Source organism: Malaya genurostris, chromosome 3 (assembly GCF_030247185.1).
Source record: "Malaya genurostris strain Urasoe2022 chromosome 3, Malgen_1.1, whole genome shotgun sequence".
NCBI lineage: Eukaryota > Metazoa > Arthropoda > Insecta > Diptera > Culicidae > Malaya > Malaya genurostris.
Window position 1 is genome coordinate 269567211 of NC_080572.1, and position 18788 is coordinate 269585998.

General features: G+C 37.0%; 1 protein-coding gene across 2 annotated transcripts in view; it reads right to left on the reverse strand.

The window, feature by feature from the left end:
• LOC131438070 (uncharacterized) overlaps positions 1-18788 on the reverse strand; it is a 145573-nt gene that overhangs the window by 21855 nt on the left and 104930 nt on the right. For both annotated transcript variants that reach the window (XR_009230880.1, XM_058607865.1), the window contains exons 3-4: positions 7529-7650; positions 7300-7463 (exon numbers count right to left, since the gene is read on the reverse strand). Coding sequence is in view for 1 of the 2 variants with exons in the window: in XM_058607865.1 (XP_058463848.1) it covers positions 7300-7463; positions 7529-7650 (286 nt within the window). In the remaining variant the exon portion in view is untranslated. The remainder of the gene's footprint in view (positions 1-7299; positions 7464-7528; positions 7651-18788) is intronic.

Below are 18788 nucleotides of genomic sequence, written 5' to 3' on the forward strand. Positions count from 1 at the left end.
ATGTGCTTGGCTGCTTATTTTTCTCTCACCACAGCGCTGACATACACGAAATTCAAGGTCGCCTTTGGGGTCACTTTGGATAGCGAGCGAAGATTACGTGCGAGCAATGGAACACGCGCACCTTACCTTTCATCATGAATGAAATTGCTGGCCATTCGGTTTTTTTCGCAATGGTTTGGGCTAAAAACATGACACTATAAACTAACCTCTCAAATGTCCTATATCAGTTGAATACTCTAAAAGTCATAGTTATAGTTATAGCAATTATCAACTACATGTGTGGAAAATTATAACAGCGAGGCAAGTTAAAGTCAAGTAACTTATCATGCATCAGCGTGCAATTTCGAACATGTGCTCAATTAACAAGGTTAGAATGTTTTTGACCGTCATGCAAAAGAAAATGAATGAACTTTGAAGTGATAAATTAATTCCGATTAGAGCGTTTTTCTGTTTCAGCAAAAGCAAAGTAAAATCTTTGCACTTCGTTGAAATGTGGCACAATAGTCTACTGTTTAAAATGGGAGCAAATCAAAAAATCGTTTTGCCGAATGTCATTTGGTCGAAAACCGTTTCGTCGAATGAGTCATTTGGTCGAAAAACGTTTCAACGATTAGGCCATTTCACCGAAAACCGTTCCGTCAAATGGGTCATTTCAACGAAGATCGTTTCACCTAAAGCCATTTCTCCAAACGTCGTTTTACGGAATGCCATTTGGTCGAAAACTGTTTCTCCGAATGGGTCTTTTAAACGAACACCGTTTTGCCAAATGTATCATTTCGCCGAATGCCATTTGTTCGAAAACCGTTCCACCAAATGAGTCATTTAAACGAAAATCATTTCACCTAAAGTCATTTCGCCAAACGTCGTTTTATCGAATGTCATTTGGTCGAAAACTGTTTCTCCGAATAGGCAATTTCATTGAAAACCGTTCTTCCAAATGGATCATTTTGCCGAAAGCCGTTTCACCTAACGCCCATTTAGTCAAGTCGTTTTGTCGAAAGCCGTTTCGCCAAACGTCGTTTTATCGAATGTCATTTGGTCGAAAACTGTTTCTCCGAATAGGCAATTTCATTGAAAACCGTTCTTCCAAATGGATCATTTTGCCGAAAGCCGTTTCACCTAACGCCCATTTAGTCAAGTCGTTTTGTCGAAAGCCGTTTCGCCAAACGTCGTTTTACCGAATGTCATATGGTCGAAAACTGTTTCTCCGAATGGGCAATTTCATCGAAAGTTGTTTCACCTGAAGCCAAAGTCGTTTTGCCGAATGCCATTTGGCCGAAAACCGTTTCTCCGAATGGGCCATTTCATCGAACACCGTTCTGCCAAATGGATCATTTCGCCGAGTGCCATTTTTTCGAAAACCGTTCCACCAAATGAGTCATTTAAACGAAAATCATCTCACCTAAAGTCATTTCGCCAAACGTCGTTTTATCGAATGTCATTTGAGCGAAAACTTTTTCTCCGAATGGGCAATTTCATTGAAAACCGTTCTTCCAAAAAAATCATTTTGCCGAAAGCCCATTTAGTCAAGTCGTTTTGTCGAAAGCCGTTTCGCCGAATGTCATCTGTTCGAAAACCGTTCCACCAAATGGATCATTTAATCGAAAGCCATTTCGCAAAAAGTCGTTTTGCCGAAAGCCGTTTCGCCAAATGCCATTTAGTCGAAAACCGTTTCGCCGAATGGGAAAGAGAGAAGTGTCAAAGGCGGCGGTATCTCGCAAAGAAACCTGTAATCCACTCGTCTGGCCAACTCAAAGCCAGTTTCTTTGCCTTAATTAAATTTGAATATCTGTTACAGTCAGCCGCGTTATTTATACAAAAAAATCGATTTCATTACGAGGACAAGGAAACGTAGTCCAAGTCACTCGATGAGCAGCCGGAAGAGGCCGTGTTTTGCATACAAACCGGTAACCGTCTCGTTCACCCGGTTTATTGAAGGGTATTTGCAATGCTTTGGTTAAATCCAAAACGAACAACAAAACCCGAATCAAAGCGATTCGGTAAAAGACTACGGTTTACGGTCCTAGTACTTGCATCAAAATGCATCTGTGGAGAAGAAAGGGCCTTGGCTCATATGTAGTAATATTGTTTTAAATAATTCAATTCATCAGCAATAAGATGAAATAGACAAAAACTCGTAATATCGTCATTTAGGGGTTAGCCAAATTTTGTGCTAGGGCACATAACCGTTTTTATTATTTTTACGTTTCGTCTTTGACTCATCAGTGCAGAGCAGTTCAAATTGAACTGCTTAGTGCTAAACTCGGCAGTTCAATTTGAACCGCTAAGCAGACGTAAAGTTTCTGCTACTTACAGAACACTTTTTGTTTTGCAACGAAGTGCAATGTCTTTTCTGACGTGCCGAACGAAAACGTGTTTTCGACTATTTCTGGCCGATGCAGGTATGGTCATTTAGGGGTTAACCAAATTTTGTGCTAGGGCACATAACCGTTTGTAAGTAGCAGAAACTTTACGTCTGCTTAGCGGTTCAAATTGAACTGCCGAGTTTAGCACTAAGCAGTTCAATTTGAACTGCTCTGCACTGATGAGTCAAAGACGAAACGTAAAAATAATAAAAACGGTTATGTGCCTTAGCACAAAATTTGGCTAACCCCTAAATGACCATACCTGCATCGGCCAGAAATAGTCGAAAACACGTTTTCGTTCGGCACGTCAGAAAAGACATTGCACTTCGTTGCAAAACAAAAAGTGTTCTGTAAGTAGCAGAAACTTTACGTCTGCTTAGCGGTTCAAATTGAACTGCCGAGTTTAGCACTAAGCAGTTCAATTTGAACTGCTCTGCACTGATGAGTCAAAGACGAAACGTAAAAATAATAAAAACGGTTATGTGCCCTAGCACAAAATTTGGCTAACCCCTAAATGACCATACCTGCATCGGCCAGAAATAGTCGAAAACACGTTTTCGTTCGGCACGTCAGAAAAGACATTGCACTTCGTTGCAAAACAAAAAGTGTTCTGTAAGTAGCAGAAACTTTACGTCTGCTTAGCGGTTCAAATTGAACTGCCGAGTTTAGCACTAAGCAGTTCAATTTGAACTGCTCTGCACTGATGAGTCAAAGACGAAACGTAAAAATAATAAAATCGTAATATCGGTTTGATAAAAAGATTTTCATTAAAGAGGGTATTAAAAAGTCATTCTAGTAAAATTTAACTCATGCTGGGGACGGAACGCAGCCCACCTGGTTTCGATTCCCAACCCCGCACTTAGGGTCAGAAAGTTTTCCTGGTACTAAGAGGTGAATGACCTTAAGTTTAAAACCTCTATAATTGAACCAAAAACAAAACTCATGTTAAAACCCTCGTATGTTGATGAATTGTTAAATTTTATTCCAAAACTTTTGTCAAAGTACTGTCCTTATCATAAACGCATCTAACACAGATTGCACTATACAGTTATAAAAATATAATTAAACTTCGATTTACGCATATTCAATAAACGCGATTTTTTATGCATTTTGAAATACCGCGATATTGTATTAAATATACGCAATGATCGCGTAAAAAATGTTTTTCCACGATGAAGTAAAGATCGAAAGCATCGAAGAATTCTCTGAAAAAAAATCAGTATATGAATGCGTGACTGATGACTTTTGCATAACTTTGCGGTAGTACTCAGCAAATTGACATACTGTGCTAATGTCCGTGGAAGTTCTTTTCCATCCAAAACCTCCTATTTTGGCCTTAAGGTCTACCAACGAAAACGATGCCATTAGTGAGTTTCTTTTTTGTGGTCTGTACTCGTGGTATCACAATCAATCAATTGGATCATCTTATGATTTATCAGGTAGTGTTTGTTCATCCAAAAACTACTCGGAGTATATGACTTAAGATCTACCAGCGTAACCAAGCGAACTATCAAGATTCTTGTACACGGTTCATGTTCGTTAGAGTACATGCACATCATTTGCTTATTGTGAATATTCTAGGTGATCCCAAAACTACCTGGAGTTCAGCCCTTAAGACCAGCATAACAAACTGCAATGACAAACTTACTGATCACGGTTTATACTCGTGATTCCACTTACAATAAAGTGGTTTATTGTAGATACTCTGGGTCACCCAAAAAACTACCTGGAGCTCAAAATTTAGGATCTACCAGCATAAGGAACTGCGTTAAAGAACTTTTTGTCCTCGTTCCATACTCGTGATAAGGAGTGTATGGAAAATAAACTATCCACAAATTTTTCTTTCAAATTATGATAAAAAACGATGTTTTATTCAAACTAAAAATTGATCATTTAGGGGTTAGCCAAATTTTGTGCTAGGGCACATAACCGTTTTTATTATTTTTACGTTTCGTCTTTGACTCATCAGTGCAGAGCAGTTCAAATTGAACTGCTCAGTGCTAAACTCGGCAGTTCAATTTGAACCGCTAAGCAGACGACCAGCTAAGCTTAGCGGTTCAAATTGAACTGCCGAATTTAGCACTAAGCAGTTCAATTTGAACTGCTCTGCACTGATGAGTCAAAGACGAAACGTAAAAATAATAAAAATTGATGCTTTATTGTACGAGGTTAAACTTGAGCATAACGAAGATCGGATGAAATTTAAGTTATTCCTTCACGAATTTTCGAGCTTTTGATCGAACGCTCTTCATCAAGTTCCGGACAAGTGTTGCATCGCATTTTTTGGACACTTGAGCCCAAATTTGTTTGAACTCCTGCATGTTCTCAGCTGCCTTACTAGTCTTCTTGAAGACCCTCTTCACGATTGCCCAGTAACGTTCGATGGATCGAAGCTGAGGGCAATTTTGTGGATTGATATTTTTCTCAACGAAATTTATACCCTTTTCCCGAGCCGACGCTAAATCCGGCCAAAACAGTGGAGGTGTACTATGCTTCTTATATAAAGGTAGCAATCTCTTCTGGAGACACTCAGATCGATAGATTTCTGCATTTATAGTTCCGGTAATGTAAAAAAAATGGTTGACTTCAAACTACAGGAACATATTGCTTGCCATACCAGTACCTTTCGACCGAATTTCTCCACTTGAATCGACCTGTCCGCATCGCTCACATCCTCCCCAACGACGACAGTAAAGTATTGTGTACCTGGAAGGGTTTTTGAGTCCCCCTTTACATAAGTCTCAAAACGCATGCATCCGGACACTGCAAAAGACGCGAATACAATGTCCGGGCCCTTGTTGCTGCTCGCTTCTTCTGTTCTACACTTTGTTTCGAGATTTTCCGCTTCTTGTAGGTCTTCAAATTATTTCACCTCTTGATACGCTGGATCATTCCGACATTTGTTCTTGTTTTTTGGCCAAATCACGTATTTTGACATTGATTTGTTCTTCATGATTAGAGATGCCAATTTCTGGTCCAGTTTCGGGTTGGAAGCACCGGTTTTTCTGTCTCTTCCTGGTAGCTCATCCAAAGAATAGTGTTCCCTAAACTTATTAATGATGGTTTTAACACTGGCATAATTAATTCCAAACCGCTTCGCTAATTTTCGCATAGTAATACCCTTCTCACTTAGCCATGTGTCCAGAACCTTAATTTTCACTTCCTTTTCAATACGCAATATTTTGAAAGCGCAGAATTTCAACCGCACAAACAACAGACGAAAGCTGACAGCCAAATGCACAGCATGCTGTGATCTGTGCATAAAAAACCATCACAAATACATGCGTACAACAAAATTTATGTGGATAGCTTATTTTCGATACACTCCTTATCACATGCAATTGATTGTCCTATTGTGAATGAACTACGCCATCCAAAAATTACTTGCAGTTCAGACCGTAAGATCTACCAGAATAACAAAGTGCATTAAAAAGCTTAATCTTAACGCTCCATACTCGCGATTCACTGAAGTCATTGGATAACTGAAAATATACCTGAAACAGATCAGAATAGACAACTAAGCAATAAGCAACATTGAAAAGTTATTAATGAACTGCTGATTTCTCGTGAAGATATTAAAACCGATTTTCACTGAAGCTCTTGGACTACTGACAACACACCTGGAACAGCTATAAATAGACAAGTAAGCAATGTGTAGCTCTAAAATTATGAACAGCGAACAAAGAATAGACATTGGCCGTTGTAGTTTTTTTCTGTGGCACAGTTTGGTTTCTAAGGACAATATTCCAAGTACTTATTGGATCTTGGAATATATCTTACGAATCTCCGTAGTATCAGAATATACTCAGATGGTCTTAGATGCTGTTACGTATGAACGTAGTTGGATTTTATTTTGTGTTATTCACACTAAAATCGAAAGGAATTGAAAAACCTTTTTTTACACGAAAAATTTGAAACAGCGCGACGTTTTATTTAATTTACGCGAAATTTCATATACGCATTTCCGACATTGCGCGTAAATTGAGGGTCCAGTGTATATCACAAATTTAATCCTAGTTTCCCAAATATCTAACATAAACTACACAGTGTGGAAGTAGATCGCTTCAGGTAACGGTTCGATTTCGTTAGATAATGTCGATCATAAAATTTCCCAATGTTCAAGTCTGTGTCCGAATACTACCCGAAAACTATTGAAGCAGAAAGCCCCCTATTCTAAGTCCAGACCAGATGGCAATCGGCTCTGGAACAGCGCCCTCGCTCAAATCTACTTTACAGAAAAGCTCGTGTTACAGGATTTCACTCCGGAACTGCTAAACAGATGAAAAAGGAAGGGTTTCGGGGAAGAGGGAGACAAACTACATTCAACTGTCGGCATTTTAACAGTAAACAGTAATGAATCCTACCTCAAACATCTTATAGTAACGATTAGACTGAAGCGTGATTCGGTTTTATGTTTGAGCAAATGTTTGTTTTTGCAATGGTGCACCGTTATTTTTTGTTTTATTTTATGATATGGTGATGGTTGATGGTGATGATGATGATGGTGATAGAGATGCGAAGCGGAATGCAACACCACAACACACACGTCAAAGAGAACGAATAAAAGAGAGAAAGAAAGAAATCAAAGCAAACTCGATGAAAAACCAGTTTAGTTTTGGTGAGTGTTGGAAGAAAGTGATCGCGTGAGTGAGTTGCAATCAACAACAAATGATAAATCAGCCAAAATAAAGCGCTAAATATAGATGATGAAGAAAGAAATAAACACAGTTTTAATTTATGCTGATCTGGTTGGAGTGACATTTCTTGACAGCTTCCGAATATAAGCCACAAATTGTTTTGGTCAGAACACATTACTATGTTCCAATAGCGCAAACTAACAAATAATTGTGGCAACTGTCAAAAATTGGCACATGATAACGGAACCCTCTTTTGAAAACAACAGAAAACAAAAAGACAATTCGAAACGACTCACCTGAACGCACGGTTTGCAGAGATTCACGCACAGGCCGTCCGAATCTTTGCTATAGTGTTCAACCAGTTCCTGCAGTGTCCGGAAGGTAGTCCGCCTGGCGATGAAGAATCCACCCTCATCCAGCTGTCGGATTCGGTAGTGCTTTACGGTATCGCCGTCACGCACTGTGGGAATATCATTAGTGACTTTCGGAAATTAGGAAATGAAGAATAGCAAACAATCAACTCACCCGACAGCGAGTAGTCATTATGGCGGCTTTCGGAATCGCGGATCAAGAATGCGCCGTGCTCGTTTTCTGGTAGCAGTAGTTTCTTCTCCGCCTCTATTCTCTTGATCTTTCGGAAGTACCATCTATGGGAAGAGGTAAACAGAGAAAAAAAAGAATTAAAACTAATTAGCATCATTACGCTGCCAGCTAATTTTCGTTTGTTTTACGATGGTGAAAATTTTAACACCATTTTCATGTAGCGCAGCAAAAGCCAAAAACCGATCCGTACCTTTGCAGTGAGGTTACACTAATGTGAAAATTGGTTGGTTTAATTTTTTGAGTACATAAATAGTGGCGAATGATTGATTGGAACTAGTTTTGTTTAGCAATATTAAAGATTTAAGGTATACGAAATCGTATTCAAAATATGATAGATATTTTTGTCTTTTCGCACGACATGATCGCACCGACGGAGAGCTACGACGCAAATATGAATTTACCTTAGTATTCTTTGATCGATCGAAGTTTGAATGTCATCTCAATATCTCAAAGAACGAGACAACTTTTAGAGGGTTCCAAACCATCTTTATAATCAGTCGCTAAATGAATGAAAAAGAGTCTAAAAGTTTGGCTGGCCCTGGTAGTTCCTCAATTCCACTATGGTCCGAAACGGGAAATTAGCGTGACAAAAATGTTTTCACTATTAAATATTAGCTTTTTTTGTAGTTGGTGTCTTCACAAAAGTTGTTTGTAATCAAAAGGCACTCCTTTTGATGAAAAAAGTTACTAGGGTGGTCCTCATTTAGTTTGAAATCTGAAATCTCACTTTCTTAATTGAACTCAAAAATGATTTTGTAGTACAATAAAGTTGTAGGGAATTTTATTGCGTGCAACTTTGTTGAAAAACGTATTTCTCTAGCTCTTCATTTGATCGAGTTACATCAATTTTCCCTAGTAAAAGAAGGGTGGCCCCAAAAAAATCCCTTTTTTGTTCTAACTTTTTTTGTGAAACGTTCTATGGAAAAGTAGTTTTCAGAAGAGTTATTGAACTAATCATTGCGCACAATTCTGCCAAACCAATTTTTTTCATATGAGCTACCAGTGAAAAGTTATGATTGTTTTTTCGTCAAAAACTAGTCCACCTTCAAATATCGGTAAAAAAGTATCATATGCGGTTCTTGAAAGGTCATAATATAAGTAAAAATTTAAGAGAAAATTGGAAGTTTTTGTGTGTAGTTTTTGTGTATCTCATTTCTCGAAAGGACAATGTATGGAACATTTGTAGAACTAATTTAATACTATTATTTTGCTGAAGAAAGTATGTTGATACGTTAAGGCGTTAAAGAGTTATGCAATGTTTTTGAGTTTTTTTAAGGTATTTTCAAAACTAATTTAAATAAGATAAAAAAACCCTTCCAATTTTCTCTTAAATTTTAACTTATATTATGATCTTTCAAGAACCGCATAGGATACTTTTTTATCGATCTGGCATCTAATGAATATTGATATTAGAAGGTGGACTAGTTTTTGACGAAAAAACAATCATAACTTTTCACTGTCAGCTCATATGAAAAAGTTTGGTTCTGCAAAATTGTGCGCAATAATTAGTTCAACAACTCTTCTGAAAACAACTTTTCCATAGAACGTCTCACAAAAAAGTTAGAACAAAAAAAATGATTTTTCAGTAGCCACCCTACTTTTACTGGGGAAAATTGATGTAACTCGATCAAATGAAGAGCTAGAGAGGTGCTTTTTTAAGCAAAGTTGCTCAAAATGAAATTTACTACAACTTTATTGTACTACAAAATCATTTTTGAGTTCAATTAAGAAAGTTAGATTTCAGATTTCAATCTAAATAAGGACTACCCTAGTAACTTTTTAATTAAAAGGAGCACCATTTGATTACAAACAACTTTTGTGAAGACAATAACTACAAAAAACTAATATTTAATAGTGAAAATATTTTTGTCACGCTAATTTCCCGTTTCGGACCACTGTGCATTCTAGGTGTACAAAAGTATCGATGGCTACAACGAACAGCGTAGTTTTAAGCACTTTGAACTGTTCAACAAATATATAAATGCCGATAAAATAATTAAAATTTATCAGCGTGGACTCCTGAGATCGGTTAGAACAATGGTCAAGAGGAAACTATGAAGATTGGGAGTTCCGAGAGAATAATGACCAGAAACGTGTCTTCTGACAAAGCCACGAAAAGAACAAGCTAACCACCTTGACAATCTTGACGTTTTAAAAAAGAGAATGTGAGACAATAATCGATGCAATCTTTTGTTGAAACGATTCAGTGTCACACTAATTGATAAGTTGGTTTGTAATTTTCCACTCCGACTACATGACAATTAGGTTTACAAAAAATTCCACGACAAAAATCACTGATATGCGGGAGCAAACAATATCCTGATAATAATACCAATGCAAATCATAATCAAAATAGATTTGAAAAGTCATTCTGTTCCTGAATTTGACCTTCTGTTTCAACAGACTTCGTATGCCGATTCCTAAACATACTGAACCATTGCATGACCAAACACCCCGAAAATATCTTGTGCGAGAGCGGCGACTTGAACCGAGACTCATTGGATCACAAAGTACGATTTCATGCAGTCGTACTAGCTAGACGAATGAAAATTACATTCGAAATCAGTAAAATTCACTCTCATCCAACATCAAAAATTACAAACAGAATTTTCCGTCTTTTGACAAATCAATTGCATCATATGCGAAAAATTTTATAAGCAATGGCAGTTTTGATTTTCGTCAATAAATGTCACATTTAAATGTTTTATGTTAAAAAATTTAAATCTCAGTAAATGAAATAAAACGATTTTTCATGTCTTTCAGTCTAATAAAAGTCTTTCAATTAGGAATTATCGAGACAAATGACGAGGGGCGATAATCTTAAAGAAGACGCAAACCAGTAACGTCAGAACATTAGGAGTTTAAAAAAATATTTAAAAGGTATTTTTATTCAGGAATATTTGCGTAGAAGCTTTCCGTGGCCGAATTAGCCGATTTTTTAAGTAATGCATTTTTTGAAGTGGATCTCGTTGTCACTCTTTTTCTAGGAGGAGAGGAGGTTCCATTTCCCTCCTGCGAGGATTGAGGGGCACTTTGTTCGTGGCTCGTCTCGTCATCCATTGCCGCATTGGTGGTTTTGTTGTTGATTTCCGTTTTCTTTTCGTTTTCCTTGATGTTCGCAGTCTTGAGCTAGTTGCTAGTTGCTGTAGATGCGCCTTGTAGTACATTGGTTGCAGTTGCTGGTTGCTTTGATGGTGAAACATGAGTACTACGCTCACTAGTTTTCGTTATTTAACGGTTGACCTTGTCTTTGGTTGAAGATGTTCTTTTCGCAGTTTCAGTGCAAGGTTTACCGGTTTGCAGGTTGTTCACAAAACTGGCATGTAACCAGCTGATTTTCATAGGTAATCAGCGTTTTACACGGATGCGTCTCACCCCACTTCCCAAAATGATGTAAGATGGAATTGCCTTACGTAGTTGTATACGTACCACTCGCACGCCATTCCGGATGCCGGGGAAAAAAATCCGCCATACTTCCCTTTCGATGGAAAGAATTTTACCATACTGCGACATATTATCCCGAACGAACTTATCGCTGACCTGCGGAGGAAGGTCATGCATGCGTACTTCTATGGCACTGTCCACCATGTGCACAGGGATTTTGTATTTAATGTTATCACACTCAAGCGAATGCAATTGCATCTCTTTCACGTTTAAATATAATGTACACACAGTTAGACGCTTTGTTAAATTGAATCTCACTTTCATTATTAGCGTCTAGATGCATTCGTTCTTTAAGCAAGATTTCAATTTCATTTGCTGCTAGTCTAATTTTGCAACGCTTGAAATCTATACAAATTGAATTTGGTCTTGTAGGCCAAGAATCAGGCTTTGTTAAATCGTATTTGACCATTCCGTACGCTCTATTGTTTACTGGCGTATTGTCTTTGTTTCTATTCTTTCGACCGTAACTGATTTTCGACCGTAAATGATTTTCGACCGTAAACGGTTTTCGACTGTGTCGTATGAGATGCGAGCACGAACTGACATTAGGAGTTAAGCCAAAAATATTTATTATAATCAACTATTAACTGAAAAGTCGCTAAATCACATTCCAAAGAATCCAGCCAGTGGCTTTTCAAATAAAATAAAAAGAAAAAAAATTCCACGCAAAGAGATAGAAAATTTTGCTCTGGTGCTGATCTGATTGATTTGAAACTGCTGATAAACCCCTCGAAAGTCGTTAGACGAGACGTGGGGTGTTGACCCTATTTCCAATGGTTTGTTCAGCTTAGAACCTATATGAGACAATAAGTTCTTTCAACAGGATAATAGTCATCTCACTGGAAGCCGTTTTACCGAAAGCCATTTCGCCGAAAGGGACATTTCGCAGAATGTCATTTCGCCGAATGTCATTTCGCGGAAAGCCATTTCGCCTAAAGGGTAATTTCGCTGATTTCTTCGATTATCTTTATATCGTAATTGGAATTGATTCGAGGTGAATGATTATAGTGTTTACCCCCGTTTTCACAAAATCGCACTTCTGAAATATATCATGTTTAAAATAACGGATAAATTAATTTCTCTGTGTTTAATCCAAAAAATCTTGAATATTATTTTAGAATGATTCATGGTCCGAAAAACGGAATTCCCAAGAAAACCTATCAATGCATTTCCTTTGGTGCATCTACCAGACAAATGAATGAATTTGTAGTGTTCTTATTAATAATTTAATGTATTCGAAAGTACTCTTTCGGCGAAATGTCTCTTTCGGTGAAATGACCATTTCAGCGAAACGACTTTCGGTGAAATGACCTATTCGGTGCGACGACTTTCGGCTAAAAGGCTTTCGGCGAAATGACCAGCTCAGGTTTCAAATTTCCCCGTAAAAATGGGTATTTCCTCCTACTTTTCACTTATTGAATAAAAATATCATGATATAAATTGTGACTCATATTTGAGCTAGTAATATTTTTCTCGGTTTTGCACTAAAATACCCGGCTTTTTCCCGATGAGACCAAATTTCCGACTTTTCCCCGGTCAATTGTCACCCTGTTAACTTTAAATTTGGTGCAGAGTACAACTTGTTTCGATTGATTCACCAGTCTAGGGAATCAAAAGTTGTTTAGATTCCTGCTTGGACTTAATGACGGATAGTTTTTTGGGTTTGGAATATCTAAATTACCAGAGAGTTGAAAAAAAGATCCGATGAACAAAACTTTGAAAAGATATATAAAAATTGTTTTTGGATTTCTTATATAGAAAGGTTATTCAATCACCGTGAAAACCGACTTTTTAACTTGGGCCTGGAGGGTCGAATGGCATATACTATTCGGCTCAGCTCGACGAACTGAGCAAATGTCTGTGTGTTTCTGTATGAGTGTGTATGTATGTGTGTAACAAAAATGTGCACTCGGTTTTCTCGAAGATGGCTGAACCGGTTTTTACAAACTTAGATGAAAGGTCTTCTAGGGTGCTATTGAATTTTACCTGGTTCAGGACTTCCGGTTAGGAAGTAACGGGGTAAAATGTGCGAAAAAATGAATAAAAAGTGCACTTGATTTTTTCAAAGACCGCTCAACCGATTTTCTTTAACTAAGATTCAAATTAAAGGCCTTGTAGTCCTATAAGTTGCTATTGAATTTCATCTGGATCCGACTTCCGGTTCGGGAGTTACGGAGTAAAATGTGCAAAATGAACTAAAAACGTGCAATCGATTTTCTCAGAGACCACTCATCCAGTTTTCACTAGCGTAGGTTCAAATGAAAGATCTTACAACCTCATAAAATTTTACCAAATTTCATGCGGATACGACTTCCGGTTCCGGATTCACAGACTGATAGGTAAAAAAATTTAAAATTCAATCAAATACATTCAAATAACCGTATAATTCTTGAGTGGGACAGATTTGGTTAGTTTATGACCAAAAAAATTGATTGTAGATATACCGGATCAGATTCCAAAAATATCGAAAAAAAGTGATCGTGTACTCCAAACCGGAAATCACTCCAGTTTCTTAGAAACGGTTGGAAAGTTTCTTGGTCTCATAGCCTGTTATTGAATATTATCCAAATTGAATTTTTGGCTCGGGAGTAACAGGGTAAAATTTGCAAAAATACGAAAAAAGTGAACTCGAATTTCTAGGAGACCGGTCAATCGATTTTGTCGTGAATTACCACGGGGCACTTTTTCAAGATTTACCCTCTGAGAGTTGAATATTCGATCGTGAATTTCTTTTGTTGTATATAACGTATAAATATCATTTTTTCATTTCTCATTTAAAAAAGTTTGCAATCATTGTAAAACTACACAGTTCGTCGAGTAGAAAAATGTCTGTGTGTATGAAACGATTTTTTTTTGCACTAACTTTTCTCGGAGATGGCTAAACCGATTTTCACAAGCTTAGATCCAAATGAAAGGTCCTATGATCCCATACAAAATTTTTGAATTTCGTTTGGATAGGACTTCCGGTTCTGGAGTTATGGGGGAAAATGTGCAAAAACATTGAAAAACAGGTGCGCTAATTATTCTCAAAGATGGCGTGACCGATTTTTACAAACCTAGATTCAAATGAAAGGTCCTGTGCTCCCATACGGAATTCCTGATTTTCCTGGTAGTGTGCAGTGTATTTAAAATTTTTAAAAGGGGCGAAATAAAAAACGTTAAAAAAGCCTAAATCAACATCAAAACTGCTCCAATTGGTAGTAATTATCAGTAGATGGCCAAACAAAACGATTCCGGTAATTCCTTTGAGAATCACCACTAAAAACCAAGTTTTTCAATACAGACTCAACTGTGTGCACAGACTGGAGTTTATTTAAAAAAAATAACGACCGGGTGACACAAAATTTCAGTCTCTTTTCTGGAAACAATTTAGCAAAACACTCGTGAACATTCTCACAATATTTTCTTGACATGCTTTCACATAATTTACCATTCTGTTATAGTAGATTTCACCATCGATAATCTGTTAAACAGTTTGACAATACAACGTAACTAAACATTTTATTTAATTCATCCAACAAGGGTCTCGATCTTGCAGTAAAATAACAATTAGCTGCACAGTAAATCACGCGTTCACAGTAGCACAACATGACTAAAATTTTAGACAACCGCTGTTCATAAATCATCTACAGTCAGTCGTAAAACTTTCCACTGTTCCCACAAAGTGCTACTAGCGTGGCGTGACGAGGTTAGTGTGAGAGATATTCTGTATCTTGGTTTGGAAGATCGCCAGCAGAATTGTTCCGTACATGGAATGCTGCAACTGGTTTCTGGTCGCTTCTAGGTAAATCACACTAGTATCGGAAGTTGTCTAGATTACAGCATCGCGCGAGTTGAGATAATCTGTCAGTACGTTCTCACTGTGGAAATGCAATCAAACTCTTCAAGATGAGACTTAGTGTGAGACTAAGGGTAGTCAGTACCTTGAATGACTAAGAACTGATCATTTGTACGTTGTAATTGTTCATAAATTCATGCTCTGCTTATGATTTTTGATTATGAATGAGTTAATATAGTAAGAACTAACAATTTTCACTGACAGAATCGTAACATTAAAGACTAACGATACCAAAGGATTACTCTTTATTGGAATAACATCATTTCGATTTGAATAAATTTATCGCTGAGAGAAAAAAAAATGGATTGACTGTTCTACTTCTTTTTTAATAGCTTAAAACCAATTGTGCTGAACGAATCGTTTTTTTTCGCAATCAGTTTTAGTACGTTCGGTGAAGCCCGCATCGCCCGGGTCTTTCAATCTTGCTCGATTTTTAAACCAGCTAATTGAATGTACAACTCCCATCATTCCGCGAAAAAAAACGAACAACAACAACAACACATTCGTAAACGATTTATAATTATGAGAAATTGCAGAAAATACCAGCGATAAGGCTATTTATAAAAACCCGCATCTCTACATTGCATCTAATTTTCGCCAGTCTTATATCATCCATCATCATCAGCCGACTGTCGTCGTCGTCGTCGTCGTTGTCGCCGTTTTACACGCTGGCGTTACGGGACTTGTCGCTTGCCGATAGGCGGTCGTGGTGGTGGTGGTGTCACATATTTCGATTGGCGTTAAAGGGGACATGTTTCTTTCTTCTCGAAGAGAGCGCAAAAATAAAACTAATGCACATAAACAAACATCAAATTATGCGTGAGTTCCCCTGGTCTCCGGTATCCGCGAAACGACTTCGTTGTCAACGGTGTCGAGTGACGACTGGTGAGATGCTATAATTATCTATATCAGGTAGTTTTTATTTCGCACCACAGCTAACCGGCATTTTGTGCCGTTTTTAGTGTAACTTACTACACGATTTATAACATCACCCGGTCACTAATAGCAATTAGTGCACTTTCTTCATAATCATCCCTCATGTAGAGACTACCGAGTCGAATAATCGACGGTAGTTGGCCAACCCTCCGAGTCCGAAATAAGGAAAGTGCTGCTGCAATTATAGACGAACAAACTGCATCTCATCGACAACAGTCGACCTCGTTGGGCAACTGACGAACTAACGGTGGAAAACCAGCACAATTAAGGTGCTTAGAAGCGGTTTCCGGAAGAGTTAATTATTAAGTGGTAGATAGTAATCACGAAATTAATGAAATTTTCACTTTAAGAAATACTTTATTCGGCAAGCAGTTTAAACGGCCAGTATGCAGACGAAAGTGGCAATTAGTTCGAATATTGTTTACCGTATGAGAAGAACGTTTGCACCATTTTATAAAAGATGTTGAAACCAGTAGACTCCGACTTTCCTAAGAGTATCACACATGATTTCGAGGGTATAAATCTTGTTAGAGGCAAACTAGCGCTGTTTCATTTCTTCAATTCGGCGAGAAAAGTGCAACATGACCCTATCATTTGATCCTGGAAATTTAGAAAGCGGAATATATCGGAGAATCTACTTGTTCATCTTCGGATTCAAACTAGAGATGGGGAAACGGTTCATCACTATGATTCATTTTGAGCTAGATAGTTCTACTTAAGCGGGACAGCTATTGCGTAAGGAAAAATATTTTCTAATATGTGTTTCTGTTGATCAGTGTATTTCTCCGAAAAAATTATGTGTAACGACTTCAAAAAAATTCCAAACATCAAAAAGGATATGAAATAGGGTAAGGGCTCCCTATTTCATCTCATTTGTAAGGACGTCGCCTTCAAACCCCGATTTAGCCATTAAAATCACTGTAACTATTTCATATTACTGCTTCATTCGCCTTGCTCCACGTTGAAAATTGATTCACACTTCTTGAAAATTGAACTAATATTTATAAAACAGCTAAAAACACTAATGATGTTTTCACTACTCTGCTCCTAATTTCATCTCAATGGATTTTTATTCATCCTATCGTTGATCTTTTATTCATCTTATAAATTAGCAATGGCGACAGCAATCAAAACAAAATATTCCACTATTACACTCTCACCCGCATTCGCATGGCTGCCAGATGGCTGACTAAACGCTGCCAGCTGGAAAAATATGGCTTGCAGACATTCTGGTGACCGACTGCCTTACCGCTGCCAGATATACAACTCAAACGATACAACCGTACCCACCAGGATTTTTCCACATTATTATTATTGGTAAAAAAATTTACTCGTTGAATTATCTAATTAATGGGGCAATGACTTACGGAGATCTAAAGAACTATCCTTTAACATCATTTTATTAGTGAAAACAGATAGAACAGATATAGACTTTCTATGCAAAGTAATACATATTTTCTATGAAAATACCTGGCATCTCTGTACACAGCCACACAAAAAATACACACACACTTCACAGCGTTATGTTGGCGTATAGCGGAATGAAACCAGTGCTACTAGATTTGCCACAATGGTTATTTCATTAGTATTTAACACGCTCTTTCTGGTAATATTCGAAGCCAAAACAGTTTTATTTAAATATTAATATCAATAATATAATTAAACTAATGTCACGGATACCAAAAACATACTTTTTGGTAATAATTTGAAGAAGAAAAACAATTTATTTTTTGTAACAATATGAGATAACTTGGCAACTTTGCGAAACCAAATGAGATGAAAACAAAGCGCAATCAAGTGAACTAAGTGAAAAACTTTCATCTCATATTTTTAAAGACTTTTATTGTTTGTCGGGTAATTCTTGAAGTTTTAAATCGTTAATTAAACAAGTGGCAAGTGAACATTACTAATTATGAAGCCATCCAGCATTCAATGGTAGTGTAATTGTGCGAAAAAGTGATCATGTTTTGAGACGAATCGATTAGTAGATAATCAGAAACATGACGAACTGTAAATCTTGAGACGAAAATGTGTCCTAAATTGAAAAATGAGTTTATTTTAAATGAAAAAAACGATACACGAAGAACTTAAAACCATTTCTTTCAATAGGAAAGTGTGACAACAGCTTTCATAATCATTTTAAAACATTTCACAGTTTGGTTCAGGTAGGTTTTAGAATATTATTCATGTTCAAAGTAATGAGGTGAAGGGATGAGATGGAAATAGGAGCTCAGATGAAATAGGGAGCCGTTGCCCTATAACAATTATTTTGATTTAACGGTTGAAAAAACAGGTTTAAAAAACTGAACCTCTTGAGGAACAAATTTTTCTTAACTGTTCTTTAGTATACCTGAATTGATTATTTTCTATGAAAAAACAAAATCGAATAATTGATGTATTTGCAGTATGTATTAGGGTTGTTACGAAAAAATTTCAAAATTAAAACGCGCAAAGTCGAAAACTAAATTGCGCGAAATCAGCATTATACCACTTTTTTTTAATGCAAGTGATACTTTCCACAGAATTAGAAAATCCTGGTAAATATAATTTAAAAATCTGCATAAGTTTGTCGTATAAACACAATAAATGAGACACACGTCACTTTGAGAAACCCCATGAAAACGATTTCATTTTTATTTTCCATCTCTTTCGATGTCCTAGTTAATTTATACTCTCTGATGTACCGAAAATGTACAATTGTGATTTATAAAAAAGTTAAACTGATTTCAGAATCTGTCAATTTTTTTGCTTCAACATCTTATTGCTCGGCAAGCTTTGTCTTCTCGGTAAGAAGAACTTCAAGGTAGGTAGGTTTACTCTTTTTGATTTCAGTTTCAATTATTTATCGCGTCTGATTAACTTTTGTTTTCCGAGACAGCGCCTGCTCTTGTTGTCAGATTTTACTCTGAATGTCTTTCTATTCCTTCTCATCTTTTATTCTTTTGTTTGGAGCATGGAAAATTC